The sequence below is a fragment of the Sus scrofa genome, chromosome 6, assembly GCF_054392235.1.
Source record: "Sus scrofa isolate SSC_HxYL_T2T_F1_AM1 chromosome 6, Sscrofa_HxYL_maternal_Yorkshire_Landrace_v2.0, whole genome shotgun sequence".
NCBI classification, from domain to species: Eukaryota; Metazoa; Chordata; class Mammalia; order Artiodactyla; family Suidae; genus Sus; species Sus scrofa.
Genome location: NC_139388.1, coordinates 64,256,663 through 64,281,997, shown reverse-complemented (window position 1 = coordinate 64,281,997; position 25,335 = coordinate 64,256,663). Strand labels below are relative to the sequence as shown.

Below are 25,335 nucleotides of genomic sequence, written 5' to 3'. Positions count from 1 at the left end.
TCATGGTATGTCTATTTTACTACAATTGAAAACATTTCAAAAGACTGAATAAGAACTAAAAGCATCTCATGGGAATAAATATTTTTTAAAAGAATGCTAGTAAACAAATATCAGGTGAATTGGGCACTTTTTAAGAAAATGTAAGTTACTAAAATTGAGCCAGTAGGATACAAAAATAGACCAAGACCAGAAAAGACATCAAAATGGTAGTTCTTGATCTGTATCTACAAAAGGCACCAAGGTGATTTCTCTCAAGTTTTTAAACAGGTACAATCAATATTCATTATTTGCTGTATTTTGCTCTATTAAGTAACGTAAGTCAGAAAGAGAAAGACAAATACCATATGGTATCACTTATATGTGGAATCTAAAATATGGAACAAATGAACCTATCTACAAAACAGAAACAGATTCACAGGCACATAGAACAGATGTGTGGTTGCCAAGGGGCAATTTTTATTTCTTAACATTGAATGCACGGCCAACAGCACAAAAACTTATTCATGAACAAAATTTATTTCCTAACAAAGAAAGATCAGAGAGAGGAATAAAGGAAACAATCCCATCTTCCATAGCTCTAAAAACTATCAACAAGGGGTTCCAGTTGTGGCCAAGCAGAAACTAATCTGACTAGTATCCAAGAGGGTGCAGGTTTGATTCCTGGCCTCTCTGATTGGGTTAAGGATCTGGCAATGCCATGAGCTGTGGTGTAGGTCACAGAGGCAGCTTGGATCCCATGTTGCTGTGGCTGTGGCATAGGATGACAGCTGTATCTCCCATTCAACCCCTATCCTGGTAACTTCCATATGCCATGGCTGAGACCCTAAAAAAAAAGAGAAAAAAATCAAGTCAAAATGACTATTACCCAAGGCAATCCACAAATCCAACGCAATACCTATCAAATTATTAGGGCATTATCCAAAGAAATAGAATAAACAATCCAACAACTTATACAAAACCCTAAAAGACCCAGAATTCCCAAAGCAATGCTGAGGAACAAAAAACAACTCTCCCATACTTCAGAAAGTATTACAAAGCTATAGTAATCAAGACGGTATGATACTGGTACAAAAACAGATATAGACCAATGGAACACATTGAAGAACCCAGAAATAAAACCAGACACCTATGGTCAATTAGTCTTCAACAAAGGAGGCAAGAATATAAAATGGGAAAGAGACAGTCTCTTCAGCAAGTAGTGCTGGGAAAACTGGACAGCTGCATGTAAATCAATGAAACTAGAATGCACCCTCACACCATGCACAAAAATAAACTCAAAGTGGCTTAAAGACTTAAGTGTAAGTCAAGATACCATCCAACTCCTAGAAGAGAATGTAGGCAACACATTCTCTGACATCAATCATACAAGTGTTTCCTTAGGTCAGTCTCCCAAGACAATAGAAATAAAAAACAAAAATAAACAAATGGGACATAATCAAACTTACAAGCTTTGCAAAGTAATGTAAATTGCAAAAAACAAACAAAAAGACAAACAATGGAATGGAAGAAAATTGTTACAAATGATACAACTGACGAGGACTTGATCTCTAAAATATACAAACAACTCATACAACTCAACAGCAAGAAAACCAACAACCCAGTCCAAAAAAATGGGCAGAAGACCTGAACAGATATTTCTCCAAAGAATATATACAGATGACCAACAGGCACATAAAAAAATTCTCAACGTCTCTAATTATTAGAGAAATGCAAATGAAAACTTCAATGAGGTTATCACCTCACAAGTCAACAAAGAACAAATGCTGGCGAGGATGTGGAGAAAAGGGTACATTCTCACCATTGGTGGGAATGTAAATTGGTACAACCACTATGGAAAGCAGTATGGAGGTACCTCAGGAAACCTAACAAAGAAATAACACATCACCCAGAAATCCCACTCCTGAGCATATATCTGGATGAAACTTTCATTGAAAAAGATACATGCATGCATAATTCCCATCTTGGCACAGCGGAAACGAATCCAACTAGGAACTATGAGGTTGTGGGTTTGATCCCTGGCCTCACTCAGTGGGTTAAGGATCCGGCATTGCCGTGAGCTGTGGTGTAGGTCGCAGACATGGCTTGGATCCTGTGTTGCTGTGGCTCTGGTATACTCTGGCAGCTACAGCTCCAATTTGACCCCTAGCCTGGAAACCTCCATGTGAGGTGGGTGCGGCCCTAAAAATACAAAAAGACAAAAAAAAGATACATGCACCCCTATATTCATTACAGCATTATTCATTAGAGCCAAGAGATGGAAACAACCTAAATGTCCATTAACTAATCAACAGACTAAGAAGATGCGGCCCATATACACAATGGAATACTACTCGGCCATTAAAAAGAACAAAATAATGCACTTGCAGCATCGTGGATGGAACTAAAGATTCTCATACTAGGTGAACTAAGTCAGAAAGAGAAAGACAAACACCATATGATATCACTTACATCTGGAATCTAATATATGGCGCAAATAGAAACAAACAAACCTCATGGACTTAGAGAACAGACGTGTGGATGCCATGGGGGTGGGGGAGGGAGTTTGATGGACTTGGATTTTCAGGTTAGTAGATGCAAACTATTGCATTTGGAGTGATGAGCAATGAGATCCTGGTGTACAGCACAGGGGACTATATCGAGTCACTTGTGATGGAACGTGACGGAAAGTAATGCGTGAAAAAGAACTCACATGTGTGTGTATGGCTGTGTCATTTTGCTGCGCAGCTGAAATTGACAGACCATCACAAATCAAAATCAAACATTATAACCACAAAAACTAAAAACAAAAGTACACAAGCATAAAATAAATCAACAACCCAAAAAGAAAAGAAAGAACAAAGGAGAAAAATAGAATCAACTGGAAGACAAGGTTTAAAATGGCAATAAACAAACATCTAGTAATAATCACCTTAAATGTCAATGGACTGAATGCTCCAATCAAAACACAGCAGCAGACGGGATAAAAAAAGCAAGAGCCTACAATATGCTGTCTGCAAGAGACCCACCTTAGGGCAAAGGGCACATAAAAACTGAAAGTGAGGGGATGGGAAAACATAGTTCACGTGAATGGAAAAGACAGGAAAGCAGGGGTTGCAATACTCATATCAGACCAAATAGACTTTAAAATGAAGGCCAGAAAGAAAGACAAAGAAGGACACCATTTAATGATGAAAGGATCTATTCAAGAAAAGACCATTATACCCATCAATATATATGCCCCCAATATAGGAGCACCCAGATACATATAACAAATACTAACAGACGTAAAAGGAGAAACTGATGGGAATACAATAATAATAGGAGACTTTAACACCCCGCTCACATCAATGGACAGATCCTCCAGGCAGAAAATCAATAAGGCAACAGAGATCCTAAAGGACACAATAGAAAAGTCAGACTTAAGTAACATTTTCAGGACATTACATCTAAAAAAAAATAACAATATACATTCTTTTCAAGTGCACATGTAATATTCTCAAGGAATGACCATGTTGTGTGGCACAAAATTAACCTCAACAAATTTAAGAGTCTAGAAATTATTTCAAGTATCTTCTCTGACTACAATGGCATGAAACTAGAAATCAACCACAGGAAAAGAAATGAGGAAAAAAAAACTATCTACATGGAGACCAAAAAAAAAGTGCTACTAAAAAACAAATTGGGTTAACGAGGAAATCACAAAGATATTAAAAAATACCTTGAGGAGTTCCCGTCGTGGTGCAGTGGTTAACGAATCCGACTAAGAACCATGAGGTTGCGGGTTCGATCCCTGCCCTTGCTCAGTGGGTTAACGATCCGGCGTTGCCGTGAGCTGTGGTGTAGGTCGCAGACGCGGCTCGGATCCCGCGTTGCTGTGGCTCTGGCGTAGGGTGGTGGCTACAGCTCCGATTGGACCCCTAGCCTGGGAACCTCCATATGCCGCGGGAGCGGCCCAAGAGATAGCAAAAAAAAAAAAAATACCTTGAGGAAGAGGACAAGATGGCGGAGGAGTAGGGAGACACGCTCGCCCTTTCCCACAAACACAACAAAAAAAGCACATCTACAGAATAAATGACTCGCACAGAACAGCAACCAATCACTGGCAGAGGAACCTAAACTCCAATAACGGCTAGAAGTTCGTGACATTACTGGGCAGAACAGGAGAAAAGAGGAGAGTGAGAGAAGGTGAATCCGAGCAGGACGGGCACTCCCGAAAGGGAACTGCGGAGGAGAAAGGGATCCCGCACCCTGGAAAGTCACCTACTGGGCGAAAGATCAAACAAACCGGAGGAATCTCCAGATGCAGAGAAGAGTATAGGAGTAAGTTGGAGTACGGAAAAGCCGATCAAGAACCCAACGGACCATCTGAACTACGGGCACAGTCACCAAAAATTGAGATGCCTGGGTGGGGGCTGGGCACCGAGACATCGCCGCCGAAGGTTAGTCCCCGAGAGGGGGACGGGGGGCGCCGCCTGGGTGGGGGCTGGGCACCGAGACCTCGGCTCCAGAGATTAGTCCCCGGGCTAGGGGGGCGGGGCAGAGCGGAAACTGCTTGGGAGGTCTAGAAACCATTTGACGGGGCAGAGACTGCCTGGGAGACTAGAAAACAAAGCTGTCGCAGAGGAAGGGAGCAATACTCTAGGAGCGGGGAAGTGGAAAGCCGCATCAGAGGGAACCTGGGAGAAGAGCCTGGTCTGCGCCCGTGCTGGGGAGGGGAGAGAAGAAGGGGTGGGTCCCCATAGAATACCCCCCATGCCACAGCAAGCTTACAGGCCCGCTAGCTAGCAAAAAGCTGTGCTTCCCAGTGCATTCCCTCCCCCCACCCCCACCACCCCCTACACTCTCGCTGAACCTGGGGCTGCCTGCCATCCAGGAGGGCTGGCCTCAACAATTGCCTGAAGCCTACCACCGCAGGGGCTGTCCCTGCACAGGCCTGCTTGCCCTTTGGAGGGGCTACACTTCCGCAGAGCAGCACCAAACACCACCAGCCCCCTAGAAAAGGCCTGCAGCCCAGAAAAGCTAGAACAAGCCTAGCCAGGCCGTGAATAGATCGGCCTAATTCTCCGACAGTTTTTCTGAGACGGGCTGCCCCGGGGAGGAGCCTCTTGGGTCTCCAAGGGCCTTGCTACCCGCCCAAGCCCCCAGTGGGTGCTGAGACCTAGTGGACCAGCTGCATAGGACTGCCAGCTCCAGGCAGGACCCCCTGCAGCCCAGAAAAGCGGCAACAAGCCTGGCCGAGTCGGGAAAAGATTTCAGACGGTTTTTCTGAGTTGGGCTGCCCTGGAGAGGAGCCTCTTGGGTCTCCAACGGCCCTGCTACCCGCCCAAGCCCCCAGGGGGTGCCCCACTCCCGTGAAATAACTGCTCAGCAACACCAGCCCCCTGGAAGAGCCCCTGCAGCCCAGAAAAGCTGCAACAAGCTCGGCCAGACTGTGAAAAGATCCACCTACATTCTCAGGCTGTCCTTCTGAGTTGGGCTGCCCTAGGGAAGAGCCTCTTAGGTTCTCAGTGACCCAGATAGCTGCTCCAGCCCCCAGGGGGTGATGCACCCCTAAAAAGCAGCTGCCCAACACCACCAACCCCCTGCAAGAACCCCACAGCCTAAAAACACCACCAGAGCAAGCTCTGCATGGCCAAGTGAAATCTGCTACCATCGTGGTGTGGACCTCCCAGTCCTGTCTGCCCTCAGGAAGTCCTCCTTTGCTTCAAAGAAACACTGTTAGCCCCATCAACACTCCAGAAAAGCCACACTGCCTCAAAAAAGATTGACCAACAACGCCAGCCCTCAGGAAATATTCCACGGCAGTGACAAGGCAAACACTGCCCGATAACGGAGAGTACAACTCCCTCAGGAGAAAGAAAACAACAAGCAAGATGAAGAAGCTGAGAAACCACCCCCAGTCAAACCAACAGGAGAACTCACCTAAAACAGTCAACAATGAAACAGATCTCTGCAGTCAGACAGACCTGGAGTTCAAAAGAGAAATAGTGAAAATACTGAAGGAATTAAGAGAAGATATGAACAGTAATGCAGATACCCTCAGAGAGGAACTAGAAAATATAAGGAGGAGCCAAGAAAAACTAGAACATTCATTTGCAGAGATGCAAACTGAACTAGGGGCAGTAAAAACCAGAATGAATAATGCAGAAGAACGAATCCGTGATATGGAAGATAGAATAATGGAAATCACTCAATCTGGTCAACAGACAGAAAACCGAATCAAAAAACTGGAAAGCAATATAAGAGACCTATGGGATAATATAAAGCGGGCCAATCTACGCATAATAGGAATTCCAGAAGGAGTAGAAAAAGATAAGGGGATGGAAAATATATTTGAAGAAATTATCGCTGCAAACTTCCCAAATCTAAAGGATACTGGGTTCAAGATACAAGAAGCACAGAGGGCCCCAAACAAACTGAACCCAAACAGACCCACACCAAGACACATCATAATAAAAATGGCAAAAGTTAGTGATAAAGAGAGGATCCTAAAGGCAGCAAGAGAAAAACAGAATGTTACCTACAAGGGAACCCCCATAAGAATATCAGCTGATTTCTCTACAGAAAGACTACAGGCCAGGAGGGAATGGCAAGAGATATTTAAAGTGCTCAAAGGAAAAAATATGCAACCTAGAATACTCTATCCAGCAAGAATATCATTTAAAATAGAAGGGGAAATAAAAATTTTTCCCAACAAACAAAAACTTAAAGAATACAGCAACACAAAACCCAGGTTAAAGGAAATATTGAAAGGGCTTCTCTAAACCAAAAAGAAAGGAAGGAAAGGGAAGAAAAAAGAAAAGAAAAAAAAAAAAGAAGAAGAGGAAGAACTAGGACTGAGGAAACCGCAATCAGAGAGCAGTCACTCAAATAAGCCAGCATACAGACTTAATCATGAACATGCTTCAAACAAAATAAAATTTAAAAGAAAAAAATAAAAAAGAGTCATCAAAACCATAAAATGTGGGCAAGGGATGTTAGGAGGTAAATAACCCTTTTGTTTCTATGTATGTCTCCCTTCTTAATTTTAATATAGTAATGAAGTGTTTGAACCTAAAGGACCATCAGGCTAAAACACACAATGATGGGAAGGGGTTAGCATACTTAAAAAACAGGGCAACCACAAGCCAAAACCAAATATTGCATTTGCAAAAAATGAAAAAAAAAAATAACACTCAAGCAGATAATAACAGGAAACCATCCAACCAAAAAAAAAAAAAAAAAGGAAGAATGGAGAACCATAGCATCAACTGAGAACACAAGGTTAAAATGGCAATAAATAATCATCTATCAATTATCACCTTAAATGTCAATGGACTAAATGCCCCAATCAAAAGACACAGAGTGGCTGAGTGGATAAAAAGGCAAAAACCTTAAATATGCTGCCTGATCTATCCGGACAAAGCTCTACTTAAAAGAGACACATGCACCCGCATGTTCATTGCAGCACTATTCACAATAGCCAGGACATGGAAACAACCCAAATGTCCATCAACAGATGATTGGATTCGGAAGATGTGGTATATATACACAATGGAATACTACTCAGCCATAAAAAAGGATGACATCATGCCATTTGCAGCAACATGGATGGAACTAGAGAATCTCATACTGAGTGAAATGAGCCAGAAAGACAAAGACAAATACCATATGATATCACTTATAACTGAAATCTAATATCCAGTACAAATGAACATCTCCTCAGAAAAGAAAATCATGGACTTGGAGAAGAGACTTGTGACTGCCTGATGGGAGGGGGAGGGAGTGGGAGGGATCGGGAGCTTGGGCTTATCAGACACAACCTAGAATAGATTTACAAGGAGATCCCGCTGAATAGCACTGAGAACTATGTCTAGATACTCATGTTGCAACAGAAGAAAGGGTGGGGGGAAAACAGTAATTGCAATGTATACATGTAAGGATAACCTGACCCCCTTGCTGTACAGTGGGAAAATAAAAAAAATAAAAAATAAAAAATAAAAATAAAAAAATAAAATAAATATCCTGCCTACAAGAAACTCACCTTAGGACAAAAGATACATATAGATTGAAAGTGAAAGGGTGGGGAAAAATATTTCACACCAATAGACATGACAGAAAAGCAGGTGTTGCAACACTCATATCAGACAAAATAGACTTTAAAACAAAAGACATAAAGAAAGACAAAGAAGGACACTATTTAATGATTAAGGGATCCATCCAAGGAGAGGATGTTACTATCATCAACATATATGCCCCAAACATAGGAGCACCCAGATACATACAACAAATATTAACAGACATAAAGGGAGATATTGATGAGAATACAATCATAGTAGGAGACCTAAATACCCCCCTCACATCAATGGACAGATCCTCTAGACAGAAAACCAATAAAGCAACAGAGATCCTAAAGGAAACAATAGAAAAGTTAGACTTATTGACATCTTCAGGACACTACATCCAAAAAAAGCAGAATACACAGTCTTCTCAAATGCTCATGGAACATTCTCAAGAATCGACCACATATTGGGACACAAAGCGAATCTCAATAAATTTAGGAGTGTAGAAATTATCTCAAGTATCTTCTCTGACCACAACTCCATGAAATTACAAATCAACCATGGGAAAAGGAAAGAGAAAAAACCTACTCCATGGAGACTAAACAACATGCTACTAAAAAATCAATGGGTCAATGAGGAAATCAAGAAGGAAATTAAAAACTACCTTGAAACAAATGATAATGAAGACACAACCTCTCAAAATCTATGGGATGCTGCGAAAGCAGTGCTCAGAGGGAAATTTATAGCAATCCAGGCCTTTCTCAAAAAAGAAGAAAGATCCCAAATTGACAACTTAACCCTCCACCTAAACGAATTAGAAAAAGAAGAACAAAAAAGTCCTAAAGTCAGCAGAAGGAAGGAAATCATAAAGATCAAAGAAGAAATCAATAAAAAACAATAGAGAAAATTACTAAAACCAAGAGCTGGTTCTTTGAAAAGGTGAACAAAATTGACAAACCCCTGGCCAGACTCACTAAAAAGAGGAGAGAAAGAACCCAAATAACCAAAAGTATAAATGAAAAAGGAGAAATCACAACGGATACAGCAGAAATACAAAAAACCATAAGAGAATACTATGAACAACTGTATGGCAACAAGTTTGACAATCTGGAAGAAATGGACAATTTTCTAGAATCTTACAGCCTGCCAAAACTGAATCAAGCAGAAACAGACCAACTGAACAGACCCATCACTAGAAATGAAATTGAAGAGGACATAAAATCACTCCCTACAAATAAAAGTCCAGGACCAGATGGCTTCACAGGTGAATTTTATCAAACATATAAAGAGGAATTGGTGCCCATCCTCCTTAAACTCTTTCAAAAGGTTGAAGAAGAAGGAATACTCCCAAAGACATTCTATGAGGCCACCATCACCCTCATTCCAAAACCAGACAGAGATACCACCAAAAAAGAAAACTATCGCCCAATATCATTGATGAATATAGATGCAAAAATGCTCAACAAAATCTTAGCCAACCGAATCCAACAACATATCAAAAAGATCATACACCATGACCAGGTTGGGTTCATCCCAGGTTCACAAGGATGGTTCAACATATGCAAATCAATCAGCATCATACACCACATTAACAAAAAAAAAAAGTCAAAAATCATATGATCATCTCAATAGACGCAGAAAAAGCATTTGACAAAGTCCAACATCCATTCATGATCAAGACCCTCGCCAAAGTGGGTATAGAGGGAACATTCCTGAATATAATCAAAGCCATTTATGATAATCCCACAGCAAATATAATCCTCAATGGGGAAAAACTGAAAGCCTTCTCACTCAAATCTGGAACAAGACAGGGATGCCCACTCTCACCACTGCTCTTCAACATCGTTTTGGAAGTCTTACCCACAGCAATTAGACAAACAAAAGAAATAAAAGGCACCCATATAGGAAGAGAAGAGATCAAACTGTCACTGTATGCAGATGATATGATACTATACCTAGAAAACCCTAAGGACTCAACCCCAAAACTACTTGAACTGATTAATAAATTCAGCAAAGTGGCAGGATATAAGATTAACATTCAGAAGTCAGTTGCATTTCTGTATACCAGCAATGAAACATTAGAAAAGGAATACAAAAAAATGATACCTTGTAAAATTGCACCTCACAAAATCAAATACACCTGACCAAAGAGGTAAAGGACCTATATGCCGAGAACTATAAAACTTTAATCAAAGAAATCAAAGAAGATGTAAAGAAATGGAAAGATATTCCATGTTCCTGGATTGGAAAAATCAATATTGTGAAAATGGCCATCCTACCCAAAGCAATCTACAGATTCAATGCAATCCCTATCAAATTACCCATGACATTGTTCACAGAACTAGAACAAACAATCCAAACATTTATATGGAACAACAAAAGACCCAGAATCGCCAAAGCAATCCTGAGAAACAAAAACCAAGCAGGAGGCATCACTCTCCCAGACTTCAAGAAATACTACAAAGCCACAGTCATCAAAACAGTGTGGTACTGGTATCAAAACAGACAGACAGACCAATGGAACAGAATACAGAATCCGGAAATAAACCCTGACACCTATGGTCAATTCATCTTTGACAAGGGAGGCAAGAACATCAAATGGGAAAAGGAAAGTCTATTCAGCAAGCATTGCTGGGAAACCTGGACAGCTGTATGCAAAGCAATGAAACTAGAACACACCCTCACACCATGCACAAAAATAAACTCCAAATGGCTCAAAGACTTAAATATACGACAGGACACCATCAAACTCCTAGAAGAAAACATAGGCAAAACACTCTCTGACATCAACATCATGAACATTTTCTCAGGTCAGTCTCCCAAAGCAATAGAAATTAGAGCAAAAATAAACCCATGGGACCTCATCAAACTGAAAAGCTTTTGCACAGCAAAGGAAACCCAAAAGAAAACAAAAAGACAACTTACAGAATGGGAGAAAACAGTTTCAAATGATGCAACCAACAAGGGCTTAATCTCTAGAATATATAAGCAACTTATACAACTCAACAGCAAAAAAACCAATCAATCAATGGAAAAATGGGCAAAAGACCTGAATAGACATTTCTCCAAAGAAGATATACAGATGGCCAACAAACACATGAAAAAATGCTCAACATCGCTGATTATAAGAGAAATGCAAATCAAAACTACCATGAGATACCACCTCACACCAGTCAGAATGGCCATCATTAATAAATCCACAAATAACAAGTGCTGGAGGGGCTGTGGAGAAAAGGGAACCCTCCTGCACTGCTGGTGGGAATGTAAACTGGTACAGCCACTATGGAGAACAGTTTGGAGATACCTTAGAAATCTATACATAGAACTTCCATATGACCCTGCAATCCCACTCTTGGGCATCTATCCAGACAAAGCTCTACTTAAAAGAGACACATGCACCCGCATGTTCATTGCAGCACTATTCACAATAGCCAGGACATGGAAACAACCCAAATGTCCATCAACAGATGATTGGATTCGGAAGATGTGGTATATATACACAATGGAATACTACTCAGCCATAAAAAAGGATGACATCATGCCATTTGCAGCAACATGGATGGAACTAGAGAATCTCATACTGAGTGAAATGAGCCAGAAAGACAAAGACAAATACCATATGATGTCACTCATAACTGAAATCTAATATCCAGCACAAATGAACATCTCCTCAGAAAAGAAAATCATGGACTTGGAGAAGAGACTTGTGGCTGCCTGATGGGAGAGGGAGGGAGTGGGAGGGATCGGGAGCTCGGGCTTATCAGACACAACCTAGAGTAGATTTACAAGGAGATCCTGCTGAATAGCATTGAGAACTATGTCTAGATACTCATGTTGCAACAGAAGAAAGGGTGGAGGAAAAAATTGTAATTGCAATGTATACATCTAAGGATAACCTGACCCCCTTGCTGTGCAGTGGGAAAATAAAAAAAAAAAAGAAAGAAAAAAAAATACCTTGAGACAAATGAAAATGAAACAGGCATTTAAAAATCTATGGGATGCTGCAAAAGCAATTCTTAGAGGGAAGTTCAAAGCGATACAGGCCTTTCCCAAAAAATAAGAATAATCTCAAATTGACAACTTAACCCACCACCTAAATGAATTAGAAAAAGAAGAACAAACAAAACCTAAATTCAACAGAAGGAAGGAAATCATAAAATCAGAGAGGAAATCAATAAAATAGAGATTCATAAAACGATAGAAAAAAATCAATAAAACCAAGAGCTGTTTCTTTGAAAATGTAAACAAAATTGACTAACCCCCAGCCAGATTCACCTGGCAGAGGAAAGAAAGATCTCAAACAAACATAGTAAAAAATGAAAATGGAGAAATCTCAATGGATACTGCAGAAATACAAAAAACCATAAGAGAATACTATAAACAATTATATGACATCAAATTTGATCACCTAGAAGAAAAGGACAACTTTCCAGTGACTTACAGCCTTCCAAAACTGAATAAAGAAAGAGATCAACTGAACAGACCGATCACTAGAAGTGAAATTGAGTGTCATAAAAACACTCCCTACAAACAAAAGTCAAGGACCAGATGACTTCACAGACAAATTCTACCAAACATACAAAGAGGAACTTGTACCCATCCTTAAACTTTTCCAAAAGGTTGAAGAATGAACACTCCCAATGAAGCCACCATCACCCTAATAACAAAACCAGAAAAAGATACTACCAAAAAAAGAAAATTATAGACCAATATCTTTGACGAATATAGAGGCAGAAATTCTCAACAAAATTCTACCCAACCGAATCCAACAACACATAAAAAAGATCATACACCACAACAAAGTGGGATTCATCCCAATTTCACAAGGATGGTTCAACATACACAAATCAATCAACCTCATATACCACATTAACAAAAGAAAAGTCAAAAACCACATTATCACCTCAATGCGGAAAAAGAATTTAACAAAATCCAACATCCATTCATGATTAAAAACTCTTACCAAAGTGGGTATAGAGGGAATGTATCTTAACAAAATAAAAGCCACTCATGACAAAACCACAGACAATATCATACTCAACAGAGAAAAGCTGAAAGTCTTCCCACTAAAATCTGGAACAAGACAAGGATACCCACCCTCACGACTTTTATTCAACGTAGTATTGGAAGTCCTAGTCACATCAATCAGACACACAAAAGAAATAAAAAGTATCCAAACTGGAAGAGAAGAGGTAAAATTGTCACTGTATGCAGATGACATGATACTGTATACAGAAAACCCTAAGGACTCCACACAAAAACTACTCAAACTGATCAAAGAATTCAGCAAAGTAGCAGGATACAAGCTTAACATTCAGAAATAGGTTACATTTCTATATACTAACAATGAAATATTAGAAAAGGATTATTAAAAAATAATACTTTTAAAAATTGCTCCCAAAAAATTAAATACCTATAAATAAACCTAACCAAGGAAGTAAAAGACATATACATTGAGAAATACAAAACATTAATCAAGGAAATTAAAGAGGGCTCAAAGAAATGGAAAGATATTCCATGTTCCTGGATTGGAGAATTAATATTGTTACATGGACACACTACCCAATTCAATGTGATCCCTGTCAAACTACCCACGAGGTTTTCCATAGAACGGGAATGAACAATCCTTAAATTTACTTGGAGCCACAAAAGACGCGGAATTGCCAAAGAAATCCTAAGGAAAAAAATAAATCCAGACTTCAGACAATACGACAAAGCTATAGTAATCAAGACAGAATGGTACTGGTATAAAAAAAAGGCATTGGATAAACAGAACAGAATAGAGAGCCCAGAAATAAACCCAGACACCTATAGTCATTTAATCTCTGACAAAGGAGGCAAGAATATAAAATGGGGGAAAAGTCTCTTTGGTAAGTGGTGCTGGGAAAACTGCACAACTGCATGCAAATCAATGAAACTAGAATACACCCTCACACCATGCACAAAAATAAATTCAAAATGGCTCAAAGACTTAAACATAAGACAAGACACCATAAAACTCCTGGAAGAGAACACAGGCAAAATATTCTCTGACATCAATCTTACAAATATTTTCTTAGGTCAGTCTCTCAAGTCAATCGAAACAAAAACAAAAATAAACAAATGGAACCTAATCAAACTTACAAGACTTTGCACAGCAAAGGAAACAATTGAAAAATGAAAAGACAACTTACAGAATGAGAGAAAATAATAGAAAATGATGCAACCAAAAAAGGCTTAATCCTCAAAATACAGCAAAAAAAACTCATAAAATTCAACAACAAAAAAAGAAACAACCCAATTGAAAAATGGGCAGGAGACCTAAATACACATTTCACTAAAGAAGATATACAGGTGGCCAGTAGGCACATGGAAAAATACTCAACATCACCAATTATTAGAGAAATGCAAATTTAAAAATACAATAACTACCACTTCACACCAGTCAGAATGGCCATCATGAGTAAGTCCACAAATAACAAACACTGGAGAGGGTGTGGAGAAAAGGGAAGCCTCTTGTACTGTTGATGGGAATGTAAGTCGGTACAACAACTATGGGAAACGGTACAGAGACTCCTTAGAAAACTAAATACAGAACTACCGTATGACCCAGCAATCCCACTCCTGGGCATGTATCTGGACAAAACTACAATTCAAAAAGATACATGCATATATAGATATGACTGGATCACTTTGCTCCATAGCAGAAATTGACAGAACATTGTAAACCACCTATACTTTAATTTTAAAAAGATTAAAATTTTAAAAATAAAAATTGTAAAAACATACATGTACCTGTATGTTCATAGTAGCACTAGTCACAATAGCCAAGACATGAACACAGACTAAATGTCCAACAACAGATGAATGGATTAAGAAGATGAGGAACATATATGCAATGGACTATTACTTAGCCATAAAAAAGAATGAAGTAAGGGCATTGGCAGCAACATGGATGCAACTAGATAGTCTCATACTAATTGAAGTCAGAAAGAGAAAGACTAATACCATATAATATCACTTATATGTGTAGTCTAAAATATGGCACAAATGAACCTATCTACAAATCAGAAACAGACTCAGACTCAGAGACATAGAGGATAGACTTGTGGTTGCCAAGGGGAGGGGGGAGGGAGTGGGATGGACTGGGAGTTCAGGGTTGGTAGATGCAAACTATACATTTAGAGTGGATAAAAAAATGAGGTCTTGCTGTATGGCACAGGGAGCTATATCTAATGACTTCTGATAGAACACGATGGAAGACAATATGAGAAAAAAAGAAAAACATATGTGTATATATATATATATTCACTTTCTGGGTCACTTTTCCTTACAGCAGAAATTGATAGAACATAATAAACATAATAAATCAACTATAATTAAAATTATTTTTTAACTTTTTTAATTAAAAATTTTTAAATATTTATCAACAACAAAGATGAACAATGAGAAAAAAATGAAAAATAAAATATGGCAGAAATGAACCTATGTACAATGCAGAAAGAGACTCACAGATACAGAGGACAAACTTATGGTTTCCAAGGGGGAGTAGGGAGGGAGTAGGATGGATGGAGGGTTTGGGGTTAGGAGATGCCAACTACTACATTTAGAGTGGATAAGCAATGAGGGCCTACTGTACAGCACAGGGAACTCTATCCGATCTCTTGGGACAGACCATGATGGAAAATAATATAAGAAGGGGAATGTACATATGCATGACAGGGTGACTTTGCTCTACAGCAGAAATTGGCACAACATTCTAAATCCACTATACTTTAATAAAAAAAGAAAAAGAAAAAAAAAACAGGTAAGTTAAAAAACATCCATACAAATCAAGTATATGCTCACAAGTATAGAAACCAATCCAAATGTTTTTCAAATTCACATTTCATTAAAACAGGCATGTCTTTAAAGTGATCAGGATTAACTAGGATACTTTTCTTCTGCCAAGGTTAATTAAAGTCAAATAAGCTTATGTAGTCTCTGCTACATAATTTGTCAGCAAGAAAGGTAATTTAAGATGACGGCTAGTTGTTTGGTGTCATGAAATTGTTGTGAGTAATCTAAACATTGTTTATAACAAGCAAATTAGGAGTCCCCATTGTGGCTCAGCAGGTTACAAACCCAACTGGTATCCATGAGGACACGAGTTCAATCCCTGGCCTCTCTCAGTGGCTCAAAGATCTGGCATTGCTGGTGAGCTGTAGTGTAGGTCACAGGCATGGCTCATATGCCACATATCTGTGGTTGTGGTGTAGGCTGGCAGCTGTAGCTCCGATTTGGCCCCTAGCCTGGGAAATTCCAGGTGAAAAAAGCAAGAAAGAAAATTAAAGATATGTAAGATAAAAATTTATAAATGCAGTTTTCAGCAATAATCATACTCTACGGTATGTTTATTTAAGAACGCTTTCTAAAATCTTTTCGGTGACTTGAAATTTTAAAGTTGTACAAGATAAGTTAAATGATGGCTATTCATTGAATATCTAAAGCATCTCCAAATAAGATAAAATAGTGAAACATTCACTACTGAAAAAAATGAAAATAATTCAGATTCAGTGCAATTCCTATCAAAATTCCAATGGCATTTTTACAGTTATAAAACAAATAATCCTAACATTTATTTGGAACCCCCAGATACCTCCAGTAGCCAAAGCAGTCTTGTGAAAGAAAAACAAACTGGAGTCACTCCCCCATCCCTATTTCACACCATCCCACGAAGTAAAAGTAATTAAAACATTATCATATTGGCATAAAAACAGACATATAGATCAACAGAATAGAAGAGACAGGTCAGAAATAAACCCACTCATATATTGTCAATTAATTTATGACAAAGTGTCAGGAATATACAATGGGGAAACGGCATTATCTTCAATAAATGGTGCTGAGAAAACTGGATGGCTACATGAAAAAGACTGAAACCTTACCTCTATTTTACAGTGTACACAAAAACAAACTCAAAATGGATAAAAGACTTGAATGTAAGACTTATAACCAAAAAAATGCTAGAAGAAAACATAGGTGGTAATCTCTTTGACACAGGTCTTGGGACGAATTTTTGAATCTCACACCAAAAGCAAAAGCAACAGAAGCAAAAATCAACAAGTGGGACTCTCTCAAACAAAAGGCTTCACCAAAGCAAAAGAAACAAGCAGAAAAACAAAAAAGACAACAGAGGAAATGGGAGAAAATATTTGCAACTTATATATCTGATACAGAGTAAACAGCCAAAATATACAAAGAACAGATATACCTCAATAGCAAAAACAAAAACAACCAAAAGGAGTTCCCGCCGTAGCTCAGGGGTAATGAACCCGACTGGTATCCATGAGGATGTGAGTTCAATTCCTGGCCCCTCTCAGTGGATTACAGATCCAGCGTTGCCATGAGCTGTGATGTAGGTCGCAGACACTGTGGCTGTGGCGTAGGCCAGTAGCTGTAGCTGTAATTCAACCCCAGCCTGGGAACTTCCATGTGCCCAAACTGCTGCCCTAAAAAGAAAAACATATATAAATAAATATGTCATACATACAATCACAAAACCAATCTGATTAAAAAATAGGCAGAGGAACTGAATAGACTTTTTTCCAAAGAAGACGCACAGTCTGCTAACAGAAACATGAAAAGGTGCCAACATCACTAATCATCAGGGAAGTGCGAATCAAAACCATTGCCCCACACCTGTTACAAGGGCCGTCATCAAAACGTCTGCATGCAGCAAAAGGTGGTGAGGAGGGGGAGAAAAGAGAACATGGGTACACTATTGATGGGGTGAAACTTGGCGTAGCCACTGTGAAAACCAGTGTGCAGTGTTCTCAAAAACTAAAATCAGAGTTGACATACGATCAAGGAATTCTATTCCTGGGTATCCATCTAGGAAAAAGGAAACCTCTAACTCAAAAAGATACATGCACCCCAGTGGTTACTGCAGCACATTTACAATAGCCCAGACAAGGAAACAACCCATGTGTCCATCAACAGATGAATGGATAAAGGTGTAAATATAAAAACATGGACGATCACTCATCTGAAGAAAGAATGGAATTTTGCCGTTTGCAACAACACACGTGAGCCCGGAGTGTATTACACTCAGCAAAGTAAGTCAAACAGAGAAAGACAAATACCGTGTTATCATTTATACGTGGAATCTTTAAAATGAATGTAATAAAACATTAAAAACTCATAGATACAGATAACAAACCAGTGGTTACCAGTGGGGGGGGGGGCACAAAACAATGGAAGGAGATTAAGAGGCAGGTACAAACTATTAAGTATAAAATAAGGTACAGATAAAACTTACAACAGGGGAGGAGGCAAGAGGGTGGAAGACAAAGAGGTCGTGCTCACCTCCTCCCAAAAACACATCTACGTGTAAAACGACTGGCACAGGACATCAACGGGATGCTGGCAGAAGAACTTAAACCTCCAAAAAGGGCAAGAACAAAATGGGGTAGAACAAAAGGAAACAGAGCGAGAGAGAAAAGGAAGCAGGATGGGACTAGCCCTCCAGAGAGCTAGTGAAGGAGAAAGGGAACCCACACCCTGGAAAGCCACCAAACCAGCGGAAAGATCAGCCTGGTCGGAGAGACCTCCAAGACGCAGAGAAAAGCGAGGCAGCAGGTCTGAGAACTGAAAAGCAGAGTGAGAGATGCGCACATCATCTGAACCACTGGCGCAGACACCACAGCCTGAGATGCTCGAGTGGGGGCTGGGTGCTGAGACTTAGGCTCTGGAGGTCAGTCCCTGGGAGAGGGCTGGGGTTGGCAGAGTGGAGACAGCCTAAGGGGCTAAGGAGCAGTGTGCTATGGGCGAGGGAGCGGTAGGCTAAGGGCTGGGGAGTAGAAAGCCACCACAGAGGGAACCCGGGAGAAGGTCCTGACCTGCAGGAGAGACAAGGCACCACTGTTGGGGGTTGGGGGGAGAGGAGGAAGGGCTGGCCGCCATAGAAAACTCCTTGCGCCCCAGTGAGCGCACTTCCCTACCGGCTTGCAGAGCGTGGAGCATCCGCCACGCAGCCCTCCGCGGCCTCCTCCTCCCCATGGCCAGAAGCCACCTGCCATTCCCTGCAGACCAGCACCCCCCTCCCCCCGCCCACAGAAAGCCCTTCGTAGGCCTACCATGCTCTGGGCTAACCCACCTGCAGGAAGCTGCTTGCCGGCTACTGTGGACTGTGCCAAACGAGAGGTTAGCTCTCCCAAACTCACAGAAAAAGAAAAACACAAGCAAGATGAAAAAGCTCAGAAACCAGTCCCAGTTAAAGCACCAGGAGACTTCACCTAAAGCAGTCAACAATGAAACAGACCTCTGCAGTCTGACAGACTTTGAGTTCAAAAGGAAGATGGTGCAAATCTGAAGGATTTAAGAGAGGATATGAACAGTAATGCAGATTCCCTCAGAAAGGAACTAGAAAATATAAGAAGGAGCCAAGAAAACTAGAACATTCATTTGCAGAGATGCAAACTGAGCTAAAGGCAAGCAAGGCCAGAATGAATAATGCAGAGGAACGAATTAGTGACATGGGAGACAGAATAATGGAAATCACCCAAACAGGACAGCAGACACAAAATCAAATGAAAAAACACGAAAGCAATATAAGAGACCTATGGGATAATATAAAGTGGGCCAATCTACACATAATAGGAACTCCAGAAGGAGAAGAAAAACAAAAGGGGATTGAAAATACACTTGAAGGAATTATGCTGAAAAATTTCCAAATCTAAAGGATACTAACATCAACACACAGGAAGCACCAAGGCCCCTGAACAAGTTGAACCCAAATAGGAGCACACCAAGACATGTTATAATAAAAAATGGCAAAAGTTAAAGAGAGGATTCTAAAGGCAACAAGAGAAAAGCAAAGCGTTAATTATAAGGGAACGCCAAATAAGGCTATCAGCTGATTTCTCTACAGAAACACTACAGGCCAGTGTGGTACTGATACCAAAACAGACATACAGACCAATGGAACAGAATAAAGAACCCAGAATAAACCCAGACACCTATGGTCAATTAATCTTTGACAAAAGAGGCAAGAATATAAAATGGGAAAATGACAGTCTTTTCAGCAAGAATTGCTGGGAAACCTGGACAGCTGTATGTAAGTCAATGAAACTAGAACACTCCCTCACACCATGCATGAAAATAAACTCAAAATGGCTTAAGGACATAAACATAAGACAAGACACCATCAAACTCCTGGAAGAGAACATAGGCAAAACATTCTCTGACACCAGCATTACAAATGTGTTCTCAGGAGTTCCCATCGTGGCACAGTGGTTAACGAATCTGACTAGGAACCATGAGGTTGCGGGTTTGGTCCCTGCCCTTGCTCAGTGGGTTGAGGATCCGGCGTTGCCGTGACCTCTGGTGTAGGTTGCAGACGCGGCTCGGATCCTGTGTTGCTGTGGCTGTGGCATAGGCCGGTGGCTACAGCTCCAATTCGACCCCTAGCCTGGGAACCTCCATATGCCGCAGGAGTGGCCCAAAGAAATAGCAAAAAAAGACAAAAAAAAAAAGAAAAAACAAATGTGTTCTCAGGTCAGTCTCCCAAAGCAACAGAAATAAAATCAAAAATAAACCAATGGGACCTAATCAAACTGACAAGCTTTCGCACAGCAAAGGAAACCAAAAATAAACCAAAAAGACAATTTACAGAATGGGAGAAAACAGTTTCAAATGATACAACTGACAAGGGCCTAATCTCTAAAATATACAAGCAACTTCTACAACTCAACAGCAAAAAAGCCATAAACCCAATGGAAAAATGGGCAAAAGATCTGAACAGACATTTCTCCAAGGAAGATATACAGGTGGCCAACAAGCACTCAAAACAATGCTCAACATCCCTGATTATTAGAGAAATGCAAATCAAAACTACTTTGAGGTACCACCTCACACCAGTCAGAATGGCCATCATGAATGAGTTCACAAATAACAAATGCTGGATGGGGTGTAGAGAAAAGGGAACCCTCCAGCACTGTTGGTGGGAATGTAAGCTGGTACAACCACTATGGAGAACAGTATGGAGGCACCTTAGAAAACCATACATAGAACTATCATATGATCCAGCAGTCCCACTCTTGGGCATATATCCAGACAAAACTTTCCTTAAAACAGACACATGCACCTGCATGTTCATTGCAGCACTATTCACAATAGCCAAGACATGGAAATAACCCAAATGTCCATGGACAGATGATTGGATTAGGAATATGTGGTATACATACACAATGGAATACTACTCAGCCATAAAAAAAGAACAAAATATTGCCATTTGAGCAACATGGATGGAACTAGAAACTCTCATACTGAGTGAAGCAAGTCAGAAAGACAAACAGCATATGCTATCACTCATATCTGGAATCTAATATAGGGCACAAATGAACCTTTCCACAGAAAAGAAAATCATGGACTTGGAGAATAGACTCGTGGTTGCCAAGGAGGAGGGGGAGGGAGTGGAGTGGTTGGGGAGCTTGGGGTTAATAGATACAAACTATCGCCTTTGGAATGGATTAGCAATGAGATCCTGCTGTGTAGCAGTGGGAACTCTGTCTAGTCACTTATGATGGAGCATGATAATGTGAGAAAAAAGAATGTATACATGTATTAAAAAATTATAATAAAAGGTAAAAAGAAAAAACAAAATAAAATAAGAATCAAAGATATAATGTAAAGCACATAATCAATATTTTAAAATAATGTTAAATGGGATATGATCTTCAAAAATAGTAAATCACTGCAGTGGACACGGAAACTAATATTGTAAATCAACTGTATTTTAATAACAAATAAATAGATGAATAAATACCACACTGTCCCAAAGGAAGGAAAATGTCAAAATAAAGAGAAAAAAGCAAATAGGGCAAGGAAAAAAACTTAGTCTCAAGTTGCTGTTATTCAAAGATGAAAACTTAATATTCAAGTGAAAACTATAAAGAGGGCAGCTTCTTCTCCCTCCTTCATACTTCTTCATCCAATCAATAAACTCCACTGAAGTTCAATTACATTTTTAAAAATCTGCAAAGCTGAAATAGTAAGAAACTCACTGAACAACACTGATTTTCTATGTAACACTACAACGTATTAGAGAAATACAGAAATAAATATACGTGATAATGTAGAAAAATACCTTCTTGACTTTCCACATGTGTTGTCTTCATTTAGGAAATAAAATTCTTGCCAACAGGGAGTAATACTTATCTGAGCCAACATTAGATTATTGCCAATATATGTTAGGTATCAGCCATGCCCACACTTCAACTATTCCTGAAGAAAGGAGAATTCTTTCAGATAACTGTACCACTCGAAGGGGAAGTTGATTCCATCAATAATGTTATGAATCTTTTCTCACCTCGCGATTTCATCTACAGTCAGCTCTCCCGATACAGCACCATTATAAAACTGAGCTTCTAAGACCATCGTGGATTTTATGTAACAAACAGGTAAAACAGAGAGAAAATAGTTACCTAATAGGGTAATGTTGATTATTACTGAAGCGCACTTCTACATATTTAGCACTTCACCCTTGACTTATGACAATTCAAGAGCAGATCCTAGGACTTCTAGGATTCCTAAGGAGCAGCAGGAAGGGGCAAACACTGGGAAAACATGAAGTCAACACATTACAGCTCTGCATTAACCATAGACGAGAATCTAAAAAGGCAGTGATATAAAACGTGAAAGTGGAATCCAGCACGTAGAAGATGACAAAGGTGACCACCAGCATCAGGATGGTGTGGGCAGCTCTGGTCTCTGGGGGGCATTGCTGGTGGCCAGTGGGAGTATGAATATACTGCACCCTCTGGTGGTGTCTGTGCAGGAGAAGCAGCATGGAGCCGCTGGACCAGACCATGACGCCAAGAAACGCGGCATCAGGAAATGACCATAGGATGACAATGCCTGCAAAAGAACTTGAGGATGAACAGAACCATTTCCCCTCGATGTTCGTATCATTTCCTACATCCTGTGGTCCAGTTAGCTTCACAGGAACATAGATATTCAATAAGAGCCCGAATACCCAGCAGGTGCAACAGGAAGGACCAATGAACTTGGAGGCTCTTCTTCTGAGCATCATCCACTCTACTTTCCTGGGGATGAGAGTGAAGAACTGACAGGTGCTCAGGACACAGGTGGAGCACAGGGTGGTGCTGCGAGCCACTCTCTGTAGGTAATAGACACACTTACACCCAAGACTGGACAGGGGTTTCCTCCAAACAAAAGCTGCCATTGTGTGGGGCATCCCAGAGGAAAGAAGAACGAGGAGATTGGCCGTGACAATGTGGGTGAGAATCTTGTCTGTGGGTCTCTGTTTGTGTCCAAACAAAAGTGGAGATATGCTGTGGAAGAAGAGAAGAACATTGGCCAGAGACCCAAACCCCATCTGTAACAGAAAGATGGTTTTCAGAGCCATTTCCCATGGGGCTCTCAGGGTGACGTTCTTAGCAGATACGGAGAGGGTTTCAGGGGGCCTGGAGGGAAGAGCAGGTTCTGGCAGGACGGTCATGGAGAATCTTATAGAACCTGGTACATGGAGTCTGGACATTTTCTTCTCCTGAAAAGGGAGACACTGTCATATTCCACAGGAGGGACTTAACCTGGAGAACACACACATGACACAGATCACATTTTCCATTATTTTGTATTCGCTGCTTCTTTTATAGTCTGACTCCTCACTAGAATGCAAGGCAGCATGAACTTAGGAAATAAGTCTGTTGACCCATCAGAAGTGTTAAATTATAAGTACTTACATGATTATCGAGAAACTCCTGTAGAGCACAGGAAACTCTACTCAACATTTTATAATACTTAATAGTTTGAAACATGGGGGAAAATGATATATTTATGTGTATGACTGATTTATATTGCTGTACACCTGAAACTAATACAACCTGGTAAATCAACTATACTCCAATAAAGTTAAATTTTGAAAATGATAAATGACATGTACTTAGGATACCACTTATATGTGGAGTCTAAAATAGGGCACAAATGATCCTACCTACAAAACAGAAACAGACCCCGAGCAGGCAGAACAGATTTGTGATTGCCAAGGAGGAGGGGAAGGAAGTGGGATGGGTGGGGAGTTGGTAGATGCCAACTATTACATTTTTTAAATTGTAATCAATTGTTATTTCCCCAATATATTTTTTCCTACTGTACAGCATGGTGACCCAGTTACACATGTATGCATCCATTCTTTTTTCTCACATGATCACACTCCATCACAAGTGACCAGACATAGTTCCCAGTGCTACACAGCAGGATCTCATTGCTAATCCATTCCAAAAGCAATAGTCTGCATCTGTGAACCCCAAATTCCAGTCCATCCCACTCCCTCCCCCTCGGCAACCAGAAGTCTGTTCTCCAAGTCCATGATTTTCTTTTCGGTGGAAAGGTTCATTTGTGCTGTATTATCAGATTCCAGATACTATTCCATTTAGAATGGATAAGCAATGAAGTCCTACTGTACAGCGCAGGGAAGTATACTGCCTCTTGGGGTGGAACACAATGGAAAATAGTATGAGAAAAAGAACGTGTATATATATACACACATAACTGAGTCACTATGCTGTAAAGCAGAAATTGGCACAACACTGTAGCTCAGCTATACTTTAATAAAAAATAAGTGATACATAACTTAGTAAACAAATAAGTGAAAGGAGACAGGGATACTGTGGCCTCTCTTAGAATTCAGTCTTCATTCATAACATACCGCTAATGCATCAACCTAGGATAATGAAACAGAAACATACAAGCTAATAAAGTTCAAATTACAATGCTCTCTGACTCATTAAAATTGCAAGAGCATCCCCGATCGGCTTTGGAGAATTCTTAATGTTTTCCCTCACAGTGATGGGTGAGAAAATACCTTCCAAAAAATCAGTGGCTTTCTGAGTATTTCATATGACCCCAAAATGTCCTCAGATATTCTTTGCAGTACAAAAATAAAAAAAGCTTTGCATTGGCCAAAGATTTTTAATTACAAATAATTCCACAGATCTGAACTTGCTGAGGAGTCAGGTCCTGGAGAGCTTTTCTGGATTATCTGTGAACGGGAGATGGGCACTTGCCATCTGCCTCTGGACTGAATGATGAGCCACTGCAGCACCCAATCCTAAACACCCCCTGAGGGGAGCTCAGGATGGAGACCAGGAGGGAGGCACTCTGTGCTCAGGGAAAACTGGCAGGCCAGTTTTTAGGTAGCTATCTTCAGGCAAAGATTCTGAGCCCAATTCTTGCATTTCCTCTTATCTAAAAAAGCACTAAAATCTTTCATGGTGACATCTGCTCCTCGTGACTAACAGTGACCTTCACGGGACGAGCAGCGAACTTCTGT

The 25,335-nt window shown here is 40.2% G+C and overlaps 1 protein-coding gene across 1 annotated transcript; it reads right to left on the bottom strand.

The window, feature by feature from the left end:
* Positions 1-432: 432 nt before the first annotated feature.
* LOC102167894 (vomeronasal type-1 receptor 4) lies at positions 433-23,544 on the bottom strand. Its single transcript, XM_005664868.3, has 2 exons — positions 22,129-23,544; positions 433-823 (listed from the first exon to the last, which is right to left on the bottom strand). Exon 1 carries the CDS (start codon positions 23,539-23,541, stop codon positions 22,540-22,542), a length of 1,002 nt encoding a protein of 333 aa, XP_005664925.3. The 5' UTR covers positions 23,542-23,544; the 3' UTR covers positions 433-823; positions 22,129-22,539.
* Positions 23,545-25,335: the final 1,791 nt, after the last annotated feature.

Coding starts and splice junctions, on each gene's coding strand:
- LOC102167894 (XM_005664868.3), bottom strand. CDS start 23,541: ATGTCCAGACTCCATGTACCAGGTTCTATAAGATTCTCCATGACCGTC.